The sequence below is a fragment of the Lissotriton helveticus genome, chromosome 6 (assembly GCF_964261635.1).
Source record: "Lissotriton helveticus chromosome 6, aLisHel1.1, whole genome shotgun sequence".
Taxonomy (NCBI): Eukaryota; Metazoa; Chordata; class Amphibia; order Caudata; family Salamandridae; genus Lissotriton; species Lissotriton helveticus.
In genome coordinates this window covers 297,401,799-297,417,955 of record NC_136067.1, presented here as the reverse complement: position 1 = coordinate 297,417,955, position 16,157 = coordinate 297,401,799, and the positions used below count along the sequence as shown (strand labels likewise).

At 44.4% G+C, this 16,157-nt stretch overlaps 1 protein-coding gene across 1 annotated transcript in view; it reads right to left on the bottom strand.

Annotated features, from left to right (window-relative positions):
• Nucleotides 1-16,157, bottom strand: part of WDR35 (WD repeat domain 35) — a 501,592-nt gene that overhangs the window by 419,833 nt on the left and 65,602 nt on the right. The window contains exon 6 of the mRNA XM_078647744.1: nucleotides 7,798-7,931. Within this exon, the coding sequence (XP_078503870.1) occupies nucleotides 7,798-7,931 (134 nt within the window). The remainder of the gene's footprint in view (nucleotides 1-7,797; nucleotides 7,932-16,157) is intronic.

The window sequence follows — 16,157 nt, the reverse complement described above, 5'->3', positions numbered from 1 at the left end:
CAGCACATTTTGCTGATGAGATCAGAAACAGCCATAATCCTTCTAAGAGGATTTTTTCTTTTTTTTAAATCTAAAAAATGCTGGGGCACCTGCAACGTTTGCCATCAAGTCAGACGAACAATGTGAGGACCTTGCCACCTTCTTTATAAATCAGGTGGATAATATCTATAAGACCTTTCCTCAGGTTACTATGGGCTCTGACTTTGGGGATGTACCCCCTTCCGCCCACACACTGGCCACCTTCCCACCAATTACTGAGGATACACTACGTGTACTCTGCAGGAAGGTTAAATCTTGCTCCCTGGCTGACCTTATGAAGCCTGACCATTTTTGAGACGCTTCCTCTGCTTCTCACACCTCTGGGCTAAGTTATCAACATGTCCCTGTCTATGGCTAAGGTTCGTAGGCTATGGAAGCAGGATAGGGTAATACCGCTATTAAAGAAGCCCACCCTTGATCCAGCTAAACAGGAGAACGTTCGCCCTATCTCCCTGCTTTCTTGGGCCTCTAAGATCTCCGAAGCCTATATTAATTTCATCTTGTCAGGCTAGCTGGAGGATAATAACATACTGGACTCCTCCCAGTGCGGGTTTCGCCCGGGCCCTAGCATGGAGTCAGCCCTCTTAGCTGTGACCGAACATCTGAGAGCACCACTGGATGAAGGACGTACTTCGGCACTGATCCTATTGGATCTCAGTGCCGCATTTGATATGGTCTCTCACTAGATACTGATACGGAGGTTGAAGGAGGCTGGCATAGTGGACCTCGCCCTGGATTGGTTTATCTCCTTTCTTTCGGATAGGTCCTTCCAAGTGTTGGACCCCCTTTCACCTCCAGAATCCATTCTCAAACAGAGAGTGCCACAGGGCTCTGCGTTAAGTCCAACACTTTTCAACCTGTATGCTCAGCCCCTAGCTGCGGTAGCCAAGAGGAGTGGGCTGATTATAGTATCATATGCTGATGGTACACAATTAGTAGTCGCCCTCTCTGATGACTGTTTGAATGATGCTGCTAAATTCCAGAGCAGTCTTGCGGACGTCGCAGGGTGGATGACTGCCAACTGTCTCCAGCTCAATGCCAGTGATCCAGCTCCCCTAAAGAAAAACTGTCTCAACAATGCTACCCAACACCACAATACTTACCATTAATCATAAATCTCACAAGGCCCATAAACCAACGAGACAATTTTTGAGCAACTGAATCATGTGACCTAATTAATCAGAACCTATTTACAAATTTATATACATCTGCAGATTATCATTTCTTACCATGGTTTTTAAGCATATATCATTTTAATTAAGTCACTAAGGTAAATGGATCAACTGATGATAACTAGACATGAACATACAAGATCAGCTTGTTGTTTCAAAATCTAATTTTATTAATTTTATTCTTCAAAGTATGAGCATTTTCTTTATTAATTCATTATTTTATTAGTAAATAAGCAGCATTTAATTAAGGTAAATGAATCATTGAACTGACATCTTCAAAGCAAATCAGCATGTATGAGTTAAAGCAAAATAACAGTTTTCCATTCCCTAATTTTATTTCCCTAGCTAAATCTCACATCACCTAAAATGTAAAGTCATTAAAGCCTGTTATCCTTACGTGCGCAAAAAGTCCAACAGCACGTCACGCCCATCAGGAATCGGAAGGCGAGAAGCGCCCTCCTGTCAAAGGGGCCAAGTTTTATACCTTTCTGTCTAACTAATCTCACTAAAAAGTATATTCTTCCCTGCCATCCAGTGTCCTTATTGGCTGACTGATGTCAGCTCATATGATGTCATCACCTTTCTCCAAGCCTAGATCGGGCTTTTCTTAGAGTCCATTGTCTCTTTATTCTGAAGTCACGCAGCTTTCTTAAAATGATACTTTCATTTGAGCCACAGTACATGACTTTCTTGGCTTGGCAAACTTTGCCGCTTCCTGTCCTTGACTTAGTCTCACCAAGAGCACGTAAAACAATTTTCATTTGAGCTTGCAAATATTTTTAAACGTGATAAAAGTTTCCATGCAGGGCTCTTGCTCTCTCTGGACAGGACTTGACAACGCCATCTTTGCAGTTTACTCTTTTAGGCCTCACTCGAAAACTATTATTTAAACAAACACAAGACATCAATTAATTAGAGAATTGAGACCCATTCTGTTACCCACCCCCTTTGCTGATTATTAACCCATTAATTTATGTTACCTAACTGTGCACACAAAGCTGCGTTTCATATCAACCTTCTTCATTTAGGCCGCAGAATCCTCCACGAGCTTATGCCACATAAAGACGAAAAGACATTAACATAAGCACACAAATAAGCACATGCCATTAGTTAATCAGCCACATTTAATACTGATAAAAGACAATAGACAAGGTTAGTTTATTATTTTCAACACACTTGCAAATGCAACATAGAGCACATGAATTAGTCCCTCGTGTTTCTGATGTGTATGCATTTTTAAAACTAAGTTGATTAGTACTTTTCATTTCGTGCTTATTAATATTATTATTATTATTATCGTGGAGTAGTGTGGCTCACTGGTTAGAGGCGGCAGACCCAGGAGCAGAAGTCGGCCCGTGACCAGGGTTCAATTCCCGACGCGGCAGGGTCGTGGACTTGGGTCAGCGGACTCGATAATTCTCGCTTCGGTGCTTACTCTAATCAGGGGTTCCACTCGGCAACTCTGGGCATTAGCTTGCCTAATCTCCACAACGGCCCCACCAATTCCGGGGATGCCTGGCTCCACCTTGGGGACTCCCAGCAAGGGACCATCCCACAGGGGAAAGCCAGGACGGGTTCCCCAGAGTTATACAGCGCCGGGACGCCCCGTTGCTGGGGCAGCTGTGCGCTTTACAAGTATACTACATTTACATTTACAATACGGTTATAATATTATGGAAGTTTAACTTTGCGAGTCAGTACAAAATGTTATTCTGAACCTCGCTGCATCACCAGCAAGTCTGAGGTCTTGCTGGTTGGGAAAGATCTTGAGCTATGGAGTGATCAGTGGTGGCCCACCACTCTGGGCCTTGCTTCCGCCCCCAAACAGGTGGTGAAAAACCTTGGGGTCTGGGTAGATTCGGCCCTCAGCTATCAAACCCAGAATAAGAAGGTGGCGGCAGCATGTTTTGGTATTCTGCGTGGGCTTAAAACTTTGCTGGGTTTCTTTGACCCTTCCTTCCGACAGATGATTGTCCAGGCACCTGTGTTGCCGTGACTGGACTATGCCAGCTAACTCTACCAGGGGGCCAACAAGACGAAGATTCTGAGACTGCAGAGAGTTCAAAATGTAGCCGCCAGAACTCTTCTTGGCATGCCTAGATGCTGCCCCACCTCCACCGCCATTTTTCAGCTTCATTGGCTGCCAGTGGCGAAACGGGTTGAGTTCAAGTCCCTCTGCTTTGCGTTCAGAAACCTGAATTCCCCTGCACCTGTCATTTTAGCTAGCCTGCTTTCCACCTATATTCCTACTCGTCATCTTTGCTCAGCAAGTCAACACCTGGCAGTTGTCCCCCGGGTCAGGAAGGCTCGCTCCGGTGGGCGCTCTTTTCGTACACTGGCAGCTACACTGTGGGATTCCCTTTCTGTACACATCCGGAGTATGATTAACTTACTGACATTTCGGAAGGCACTGAAGACACATCTTTTCCCTTCTTTTTAGGGTTTGAAGTCCACGCCCTTCTGTCTGTCTCTGTGGCTCTTAATGACCCTCTGGCCTTTTTCTTTCATTCATCATGATGGGCTCCTTGTTGTCAGTGGCCTTTACTGCTTTTAGCGCCGTGACTCCCCTTTACTGGGGCAGCTGCGCGCTCTATAAGCCAACCTAACATAACATAACATAAATTGATGCGCAATCATCACTTTCACAACCCTTCTTGAGCATTAGAACGACCGACCTTAGCAAAGATTAAAAGGCTGCATGAACACTACTGCTGCACTTGTCTTTAGGTTTCTCCCTTACTGTTCGCAAAGATTTTTTAGAGTAAGAATGGAGTTTGTAAGATCGATGATGAGTGTTCCTCACAGGAAGGAAAACCATCCCCAGCTTCTTCTCCCAGTCAGCTGTGGGATGAAGAATCACAGAAAATTAGTTATTACAGAACGTCCCTGAGGAAGGAAAATGGTACATCCTGGTGGGTTGACTTTGACTGTTCAGCTTCGGAAATCAATAGTAGTGCTGGCCAGCACCAAATTGAATATCTCTTGAATCTTGCTTGGGGAAACATGTAAATTAAGCCGGCATATTGGTGCAATTTTGGGTTAGGTTTTATGTACAAAATTCACACAATTTAGCCACTTAATGTAATTCCAAGCCATTCGCAGTAAAAATGTATTGAAAAGTGTGCCATTTACAATAAAAATTGCACGTGAACCACAGAATGCGTATGGCTGTTGTTTGTGGTGAATTGTTTAAATGCACCCTTGCACCACAAATTGATGCAAGGACACATTTCATGCTAAAATAGTGCTCAAAATGGCCAATTTGCATTTTGGGTAATTTTGATGAAATTTTGTGTAATTATATGAAAGAAAATTGAGCAGGGAGAGTCGGAGACCAAGCTTGTTTATGCTCACCTTGCACGCTGTGGTACTGAAAATTTTGGACCTGTGTCATAAACATTGTTGTATCATGACGATTTTGGTATCAGCACACCGAGAATGACGAGTACACTACATACTCCAATTTTCGTCATATTTGGGCGGCGAAGTCACCATTAAATCGGGGACTCCGTCCTGAACCCGCGGGTTCCATTTATTATACGGCATCCATTTTGTGGTTGCTCTCACATAGGCCGATGACTAAGGCCAAAAACGAGTCTGAAGGACACGTACACCTTTGATGACTTCTCTGTGACCTGGGCAAGCTGACTCCACTGCCTGAAGCCAAACCTGTTCGGCCAGTTCCTTTCCCAGTGGCCGATCGAGATTAGTATCAAGGCACAGCATACCATAAACCTTTCATCGCACACAAACCACGCCTAATCTTACACGCACCTGTCTCTGTTTCTTACTTTATGACCTGCTTTACGAGGAGGAGGTGCCCGATTTTATTAGGGGTCCGTCGATATCTGATGAAAAATGTTGGGCCTTGCCGGGTAATTGATTGTGGGTTGGACAAACTGAAAATAAGCTTGTCATCATGATTCTGCTTTTTCTTTGTAGTGAAAATATGTGAATGGTCAACTGTAAAATAAGGAATGTTTGCCTAAAGCATAATATTTTGTATAAAAAGGGATGGCTGGCTTTGTAAGTGGAGCAGTCTCCTGAGAATATACACTGTGTTGTACTTCTAGGATACCTGTTACTGGCTGCAGCCAATAAATTCGATCTTTGACTTCACCAAGAAGACTCTGTGTTTCTGTAGTCTGGGACAGGAAGGACTCGAAGTCTTAGGGTGTTTTCCCTGGCACCGCTGGGTTCTTAAAAACCCAGTACTTCAACGCCCCTCAGCTTACCTTGTTCTGTGTGGAAGACCTCAGCCAGTCCACAAAAACCCGAGATGCTAAGAAGTGCTTGATGCCTGCTCTATCCATGACATTGGGAGCGACTGCAGAAGAAACAACCTCAGTGACAACAAATGTTGATGAAGATCGCTAAAGGGGACCAACCAGATCAACAGAGACAGAGGAAACTGCCTTAGAAATTGACTGGTGCAATATACAGGTGAAATGAGTTGTGATTATGCATCGTCAGCATACCCCTGACTGGAAAACTTTTATTAATTTTTTTGTTGATCTATTGATCTCCCAAGTGCATCAAGCATCGCCCATTTGGTTAGCCAGCTATTTAACAGATCCAAACACCACTCACGGTCAGTTATGAGCCCTGTGTGCTCTTGGCTTGGACCTTAGTGTGCTCCTCAACACCCAGCGGTAGGCTTACTTCCCTCAGCTAGTAAGCCTACACAACTAAACTCCGATAATCTGTCCCTTTTGCAGGTACCATTGACACTGTAGTTGCCACTGTGCCTTAGCCAATAATGAAGGTATGGGAACTAACTCTAGTAGGAAGATTACATCCTCTATTTACCTGCAGTGTTCATTCATGGTTCCGTGTCAGAAATGTAGTTTCTGGTTGGCTACGGTAAGCACCCAAGCCAGGCAGAGCCCTCCATTCTAGAAGACGTTCCTACAAGACAGAATCGTCACCAACGTCCACAACACCAAAGAACTCTTCTCCATCATCAAGGAATTTGCCAAACACAACAGCGAAACAATAGACAACCAAGACCTCCGCACAACTCCAGATCCCACCTTCAGCAAAGCCACCCAACAGACCCTGCTCACCTGGACCCAGCTCACGACAGAAGACACCCTAAAGACCATGAACAGTATTCACTCCGGAGCGCCCTCAGACCCCTGCCCACCCCACGTTTCACAGACCCACAGCAATCGCACCCGAACTATGCCAGACGATCAACAACTCCCTCGAAACCGCCACATTCCCAGATGACTGGAAACACGCCGAAGTCAACCCCCTCCTGAAGAAACCCTCTGCATCTTCCTGCTTCCATTTACAGCCAAGGTCATCGAAAAGGCCATCAACACCCAGCTAGCAAACTTCACTGAAGCCAGCAATGTCCTGGACATCTCCCAATCCCGATTCCGCAGCAACCACAGCAAGTTTGAAAGGCTACTTCTGTGGGTGGAAGAATAAGTGCTGCAGCCCACTAGTAGCATTTAATGTACAGGCCCTGAGTATATGGTATACCACTTTACAAGGGACTTACAAGTAAATCAAATATGCCAAACAGGTGTAAATCAATCATACCATGTTTAGGGGAGAGAACACATGCACTTTAGCATAGGTTAGCAGTAGTAAAGTGCCCAGTGTTCCAAAGCCAACAAAAAGAGGGTCATAAAAACGGGAGGAGGTAGGCAAAATGTGTGGGGATAACCCTGCAAAAAGGGCCAGGTCCAACAATGTCCTGTTTAGATACGGGTGCAGGTTTCATTGCAGTGTATAGTTATTTCTATCTGCTTTACCTCACTATTAGTTTCTATACAATAATCTGCCTGAGGCCACAAATCTATTGTATTCCCTTCAAATGGAAAGTTACTTCTGTATTTATGGTCACTGGCTTGCTACAAGAAGGAGCAGTTTGAACAGGGAACAATGCATCACAGGCTGTGCTTCTAGGAACTCAGCCGGATGGCACAGTATGCACAGCTGCACAAGGCCATCACTGTACACACAACTTACTACGGAACAGGCCCTGTCGCATTCAGCACAGCAGAAAGCACCGCAGATAATGCTTAGAAAAGCTGGCATGAGAAGCGTGGCTCAGTGGTTAGAGGCGGCAGACCCGGAAGCTGAGATTGGCCGTGGACCAGGGTTCGATTCCCCGCCTCGGCGGGACTCGGGCTCAAAAATTCCACGGACTTGACAATTCTCGCTCCGGTGCCTACTCGACTCACGGGGTCACACTCTGCGACTCTGGGCAATAGCTTGCTTAATCTCCACTACGGCCCCTCGCGGTGGGATGCCTGGCTTTCACCTTGTGGATACCCTGGCGGGGTATCTCACAGGGGAATACCAGGACGGGTTCCCTAAGCAAGCGCCTTGATGCCTTCGGGTGATACGTGCGCTATATAAGTCGCAATACATTTACATACATTTACATTTACATGCTACTTTTGTTCTGTGTTTTTTGTTAGTTAAGATTGGTAAACACCTCTACACAAGAGTGAAAATCACTGGCACGCCCAATTATTGTTTGTGATTAATACTTGAATTAAGTAGTTGTTTCTGAAGTAAATAACTACAATTGAATTGGCACAGATAAAGGTTTTAAAAATATACTTACAATAGAATTCCCTTGGTTGTCATAAATGTGTATTTCTCCATTTGCCATCCCAAAAAGCAAGATTTTACTATCTGGAGACCAGGCTACATGGCAGAGCTGAATACCTTTTAGCTCTTTTCCCCAAATTCGATTGCCTGTTGAAAACATTAACAACATCATGTGCATTAGTGAAAAAACTGGTAATGAATTATTAAAATATAAACAATTCAATGTAATTTACTACTTAGCCATTCAACAAAACCTGAAAAGTTGTATTTACATGGTGGCTTATGCGGATGTAGAGTCACAATATGGCTTAGGCGATACAAAAACAGGCTTCTGGATTTGAAAGTTATCATCAGCAGTGCTACACAACCCATTATGAAAGCCTTTACCATAGGCCTTTATTTTATGTGGGCATATATAACGGCATTGGTGTTCCAAGTCCTGGAATTGCAGACACTGCAGAATGGGTAAACTTGGGATGCAGATTTAACACAGCATTCTGAGTCAAACCTTGAGGGTGCCCTTAGAAATGTAAAGACAGCGAGAGAATTGGAGTTAATGCACCATATTTGCACTTTAATTTCCCATTTTGGACACGTTTTCACCTGGAAATTTCATCTGTGGTTGGCTGTGGAAAGGTCTGTCGGAAAACACTAGGAGGGCTACATTTCCACTGGATTTGTAATTCCGGATTTGGCCAGTGACTGTTACTATCTGAATTCAGAATTCTACAGAACTCAGAATCAGGGCCATGTGAGAGAAAATGAGGGCTTATTCACAAAGCACTTGCTTTAAAGTGTGAAGTTTGTTCCCATAGGAGTGATCCTCTATTTGGACAAATGTGTTAATGTGACTCACAAAGGATGCCAGCAATACTTAAGAAATGTTTGACAGTCAGATATTTGTCAAATATATGCATACAGACTTTCCATGTACAAATAATCTGCATGTAGAACTGCAGCACATGAAATGAGTTACTTACCTGTAACTCCAGTTCTCCAGCATTGGTATCTTTCATATATCCGCATGCTTGAATCATTCCTCGTCATCAGGCTGGGAATACCAGATATATTTTAAACAAAAGTAAACAATGTTAGTATGGCCATAGGCTTTAACAACAGTCTTTGTTTAGTAGCACATCATCCTAATTTGAAACAATCTGAACCTTATTTAGCCAATGAGATGGAAATGCTGAGCTCTCCCATTCCCGCCTAGAGGCTACCACAGTTCAGATTTCATAGCACAATTCGGAAAAGTACTTATGATAGAAGTGAACCTCTGACCAGGGAGGAGAAAGGGTTGCATGTGAATATATGAAAGATACCAACGCTAGAGAACTGGAGTTACAAGTAAGTAACTAATTTCTTTTCTAGCAAAGGATCTTTTATATATTCACATGCTTAAATGAAAATAAAAAGTAGTACATAACATTTGAATGAAGCGTGAAGCAGGCTTGCCCTATTGAAATAGGTTCTGTAGAACTCCTTGTCTCGCGGCAGAGTCCGCTACCGCATTCATAATGAGGCAGCAATGCTGGTGAAGGTATGCCAGCTTTTCACCTAGGCTGCTTAGCAAATGCCCTGATAAGAGGTTTCAGCATAGAGTGTCGCTGTTGAGGCCATGCTTCTGATAGAAGGTGCCGTCGACCCGCACTGCAGTGAACGTTTAGCTTCATAGTGGCAAAAAGTGAGACAGGCAGACAGCCAACGTATAATGCATTGCTTTGATAATGAGGAGCTCTTCCTGGATGGCTGAATGAGACAAATACTGAACGTAAGAATTTAAGTTCCTAGTTTTGACCATGTACTTATTACTCGTCAGTTCTGGATCCAGTCGTGTCTGGGCTCCCACCATGTTTAAGGTCTGTAGAGACAGTCGCAAACCTCGCTGAAGCTTCTGAAATATTGTGCTAAGTTAAGCGCTGCTTTGTATAAAACTGGTGATGTAGGTAGTGAGAACTGACTTATTTCCTATACCAATGCTAAAATATTTGTCTCAATTACAAGAGCAAGCCTCCAAAAGTGAAAAACAGTACAGGATCAGAAATGTAAAGAAGACCCTGAGGGGTGTGGAGAGACCGCATTGAAGGTATGGGTATTCAAATTTCTACTCCTCAACCTCATCACATTAAATCATGGAACCGCCCATGTTGGTAGAGACGGCATGGTATGTGCAGCAGAAACCCATTGGTATGCACCCATCTTTTCCGCCATAGCCCAGACCTATTGTCTGTTATGAAATGTTAGAAAATGAATTAAAGCCAGCTCCACTGGCTTTAACCCAATTTTGGGCCCCTTCTTCCAGATCCAGATGCCAAAATTTAATTTCTATGTCCTGATTATTGTGTATGTGTGTTCTCAGGATAGGTAGAAGCATACCCAGCGCCCATGTCAATGCCATTACAGTAGCTAAGCACCTACTCAGAGATTTTATCCTGGGTTCGGAGGACTGTACCAGACAAAGTGCCAGCAGTAGTACAGGCTTTTGCAAGGCGTTAGGAATAGGTCAGTATTTCCATTGTGCATATTACCCAGAGTCAGCTGTAAAAGTGGAAAGGAGCAATGGTAACCTTAATAATAAGATAGCTACAATATGCTCAAAGACCCAGTTTAAATGTCCTGATGCTCTGCCATTAGCGTTAACCATCCTTCAGAGTGATCTCCTCTCAAAAGACCAAACTGAACCCATATAAAACCCATATAAAATAGTCATGAGCCAACCCAAACTGGAGGGGGTTTGAGGACAGCAGTCCTCAAACCCCCTCCAGTTTCAACTGCTTAGTTGGATTTAAAGTTGGATGATGATGCAGTTCCACATTACAGAAAGCTTAGACAATGTCTCTACAGTTTTCACTCTCCGGGTCTAGCAACCTTACCAGAGTGTCCAAAAGGGGCCTGCCACGCCCATCAGCCCAGTGACTCAGTGTACACCAGAGGAAGACTGCACTGAGATCTTGCTGGTATGGACCCTATCAGATCCTGCTCCTCACCAACACACCTGTCAAATGCCATGATCTGGCGCATGCAACACACCTGTCAAATGCTATGATCTGGCGACATGAGTCCACTAAACGGATGTATGACGTTACAATGCATGCTTTTACATCGCATGCCTTTACAACGCGGTTTTTACATCGCATACCATTACAACGCATAGCGCTTTTGGGTGTTGGATAGTGAATAGTTTAATTTACTATTCCAACTCCAGTCCCCTTCGACACTAGGGAAGGTTATTGGATAGTAAATTAATCTAGTCCCTATCCTAGAGCGCCCCCCAGCGCAATGCGTTGTAATGGTTTGCGTTGTAATGAACGCGTTGTAATGGTAGTGCGTTGTAAAAGTTTCGTTGTAAGTGATGTTTCCCCCACTAAACCCACTGCAAATGAGCTACTTTCCATAGACATAGTGCTGTTTTTGCTAATGCTTCTGGACAGGTGCCTGGCCGGGAGCCCCTGCTGGAACTGTTCCTTCTGTGGACCCTTGGTGGGCCAAATTCTTTGTGTCACCTTCTCTGCCTGCTCCACAACATCCTTGTGACCCTGCCCCCTTCCAGATACCAGATTCTTCTGTGGGTCTGGCCTGCTATCTTTGCAGCTGTTCTGAGAATCTGGTTGTTAGTAGGATACAATCTTGCTGCAGAATAGGGAACTGTAGTGAACCTTTCTCTTGTTCGGAGCCTACAAGGGTGTTGATGTTGGAAAAGTACAGACAGACAATACATTCTTCCTCCATCTGGATTTGCACACACATGCCTGTTGATGTGGAGGATAGCATTCCTTTGATCAGAGTACCCATCAGTTATAATGACACCTGTCTTCACCTTTTATATTCTGGCCAAAAGCTGCTAACGTGTGCGAACATCTCCCCCACTCCTACCCAGGCCTTGAAAAGTTAAAAAATCGTATTAACTGGAACATGTCAGATGTGATTCTTCGTGTGATTAATCTTGCAATGATTGAGTAAAGATTTATTTGTGAGCACCTCTGTCGGACATGGTAAAATTTAATTTAACAGAAGAGAAAAAGTACTAATTTCTTCACAGGCTGTTGTTTTATAAATGCCACCAGCAAGAGGATCATGTCGATTTTAATTGTGGGTCATGGGCCTACCCTTGGTTGCCCTTCGATTTGTTATCCAGGATACATTGTTCCTCCAGAAGATACTTTGATGATCATATTTTAGAATGAAGGAGGAGTAGGCAGGAAATTTCAACCAGCACTAAATTCTTTTCTGCCCTAACTCCTATGTACAGATTGACGGAGAATTAAATAAGAAGAAATTAATAGATATTAGAAGATATTGCTAAATGTACCACTACTGTCACAACCCCCTCCTGCGCCCTCTCAGTCACAACCCCTTCCTGTGCCCCTTTTATAGTGGTCTAGCATGCAGGGCTCATGTTGTATTACCCCTGTGGCACATTATGGCACGCTAAGATACTATGACTGATGTTCCCTAAGACCCGTAATTATATTTCGCTTGAATCCCTGCAAGCATCCCCCAGAACTTGTGAACCAATAGATTATCTTGCACCTGCTGTTACTAGGGCCTTGGTGTGGTTTTCCATTGAATCCCTGCATGCTACCCTCATAATCCCATGAGCCAATGGAAAGCCTTCTCCCACTGTTACTGGGGCCTTGGTGTTGTTTTCCATTATGCACGTTAGAGCAAAAATAATACATTTGTTTCCAATTATTAGGTTACGGTCATCAAGTGGCACCTGCCCATTCTGCAAGATCAAAGCGAGTGTACTAACAACACGTGTTTTCTTCAAGGGTTTGTGATTCTTCCAGGTGACCATGTGTCTCACATGCCACACGTGATCTAGCTACACTCATTGGACCTTCGAGAGGGTATATGAACCACACACAACCCTGAGTCTTTGCTTGGCCTTGCACCCTATGGAACAAGCTTCACCCTTCCCACTCACCTGAAGAATCCGGCCAGGAACCGAAAAGCGCTCCAGTCTCCTTCAAGTCCATGTGAACCGTGGTTCCAGCTCCCTTGATGTCTTCCTCCTCTATCCCCCCGGACCCACGTGACTCCCCGAGTCAAATCCTCAAGATCTTCTACGAACTTCAGTCAAGTGGAAGAAGAAGAAAACAAGTTACTTAATGTAAATGTAATGTAAATGTGTTGGACTTGTAAAGCGCACAGCTGCCCGTAAGCGTCCCGGCGCTGGAGACCGCTGGGGAACCCGTCCTGGCTTTCCCTGTGAGATGGTCCCTTCTGGGTACCTCCAAGGTGAAACCAGGCATACCGGCATCTGTGGGGGGCCGTTGTAGAGATGAGGCAAGCTTAATGCCCAGAGTTGCCGAGTGTGATCCCTGGTTAGAGTAGGCACCGAGGCGAGAATTTTCGCTAACCCTGGTCCACGACCCTTACCCTTACCTGTAACTACAGTTATCCAGTTGGTTTCTTTCATAGATCCACATGCCTGAACGCCTTGGCGACGGGGAATGATTCAGGCATGTGAATCTATGAAAGATACCCCAATAATGGATAAGAAAACAAGTTACTTACCAGTAACTACAGTTATCAAGTATTGGTATCTTTCATAGATTCACATGCCTGAATCATTCCCCATCGCAGAGGCGGGGGGAATGATTCAGGCATGTGAATCTATGAAAGATACCCCAATACTGGAGAACAATAGTTAGTTACCTGTAATCTGTGGTTCTCCAGTATTGGTATCTTTCATAGATTCACATGCCTGAATCATTCCCCATCGTCGGAGTGGGAGTCCCACAGTTCATAAAAAAGCAATAATTATGCACATAATAGCCATAACATAGGTAACACAGAACCAGGAAGTAAACTAGCCAGAAACTACAAGGAAAAATACTTCCACATTTATGACTTGTCCAAGTCATTATATACAGTCCAAACTGCAGCCAATCAGGCGACAGCACCCTCCAGAATGTTCTCCTCAGAGGCTCAGGCTCTCAGATTTTCTCGCACAAGAGTGAACCAAAGTGAAAAGAGCATAAGCGAGCCTCTGAAGGGAGGTGGGTGGGTTGCATGTGAATCTATGAAAGATACCGATACTGGAGTACAAAGGATTACAGGTAAGTAACTATTGTTCTTCTCCAGTATTGGGGTATCTTTCATAGATTCATATGTCTGAATAAAAGTAGAAAGCAGTACATCCAGATAATGCTCGTAAAATTCTACTTGTAACATAACCATATGTACAAGAGACATTATGCAGTAACACACATAGAAGTTCCATGATTATATATATATAACTGATATGTATCTGAGAAATAGTAAAGAGGAGGAGGGAAGAACAGAGGCTCACCTTATTTAAAAAGATTACGGAGAACCGCTTGACCCACAGACAAATCTGCTTTACTGGCAGCTTCCAAACAGTAGTGCTTGGTAAAGGTGTGCCTGCTGGGCCATGTTGCAGCTCTGCAGATTTGATGACGAGGAACACCAGCAAAAAGAGCAGTAGAGGAGGAGATTGCTCTCGTAGAATGTGCTCTTGGAGTTGTTTGTAATGGTCTTCCTGCTTGCAGATGACAGAAACAAATTGCAGCAGAAATCCAACGAGCTATTGTTTGTTTGGATATTGGGTGTCCCTGGCGTATCCTTCCATAGGCCACAAATAGATGGTCAGATTTACGGATTGAAGAAATACGTTGTAACTAGAATTTGAGACATCTCTTGATGTCAATGGTACGCAAATTCCTTTCCGCAGGTGATCGAGGATTAGGAAAGAAAGTCTTTAAAATTATTGGTTCGTTTAGATGGAAGTCCGAAGGTACTTTAGGCATAAAACGTGGGTTAGTGCATAGCACTACCGAGTTTGAAGTGAATTGAAGGAAAGGCGGTTTAATAGTGAAGGCTTGAATGTCGCAGACCTTCCTCGTTGATGTTAAAGCTAACAGCAGAGACATTTTCCACGACATAAACTTCAAATCCGCTCTATGAATCGGTTCAAAAGGGTGTCGCATAAGTTGTGCAAGCACCACATTAAGATGCCAGGATGGAGGTGGACGGCAAATAGGAGGAAACATCCGAAACAATCCTTTGAAGAACTGTTGAATGATCCTAGCAGAGAAAAGAGAGTTGGAACCATCTTGTCGATATCTTGAAATAGCCGCTAAAAATACCTTCAGCGTAGAATGGGAAAGACCTGGTCTTGCCAATTGCAAAAAGAATGGAAGAATCTGCTCCGGTTTTGCATGGATTGGATGAATATTGGCAGTCTGACACCTCATGCAAAATCTTTTCCATTTAAGACTGTACGTCTTAATAGTAGAAGGTGCTCGAGCATTGGCGAAGACTTCCTTACAGTCTGCAGGAATGTTCAAATGAGCGAATTCAAGGTGCTCCGGTGCCAGGCCGCTAATCTCAGAGATGCAGGGTCTGGATGGCAGATCTGTCCGTTCTGGATGGACAGAAGGTTCGGTATTGGTTGAAACGGAATGGGATCGCATTCTGAGAGAAGGAGTTCGGTGAACCAGAACTAGCGAGGCCACCTGGGAGCAATGAGAATTAGGCGACAAGGTTCTCTCTTCATTTTCCGGAGAACCCTGGGAACCAACAGTATCGGAGGAAAGGCGTAAGCATAGATCTGATACCAATTCATCGAAAACGCATAGCCGTGTGACCCTTTGTGGGGAAGCGAACTTGCAAAGAATGGGCATTTGCGGTTCTGACTGGCGGCAAACAGGTCTAGATCGGGACGACCCCACTCCAGAAAAATTTGTTCCAACGTTGGTTGATGTAGCTCCTACTCCTGATTGGATACTGTTGATCTGCTGAGGGAATCCGCCAGGACATTGGCAACTCCTGGAACATGTATCGCTGACAAGCTGATCCTGTGTCGTATCGCCCAGTCCCACATTTGTTGGGCTTGTTGAGAGAGCAGGACAGACCCTGTTCGTTCAAGTAATGCATACTTGTTGTGTTGTCCGTCCGGATTAATACTGATGCACCCCGGATGATGGTGCGAAATTTTTTTAGGGCCAGGAAGATGGGCAGCAATTCTAGAAGGTTGATATGCCACATCCGTTGCTGGACGTTCCACTTGCCGCTGACCGTCAGCCCTTGTAAATGTGCTCCCCACCCCTGGAGGGATGCATTTGTGGTGATGGTGAAACTTGGAGCTTCCACTAGGAAAGCGCACCCTTTTCCCACGTTCCTTTTGCGAGTCCACCAGTGTAAGGCTTCTCGCATCCGGGGAATGATGCGAATGAGATCGTCGTAGGAACCTGAAACCTGCAACCATTGGTAGTGGAGCTCTTCTTGTAAGGGTCTCATTCTGAGACAGCAGTTGGGGACTAAAGGAATGCATGAAGAAATCATCCCCAGAAATGACTGTAGGAGAGTAGGGTCTGCAATCCTATGATCACCCAGATTTTTGCT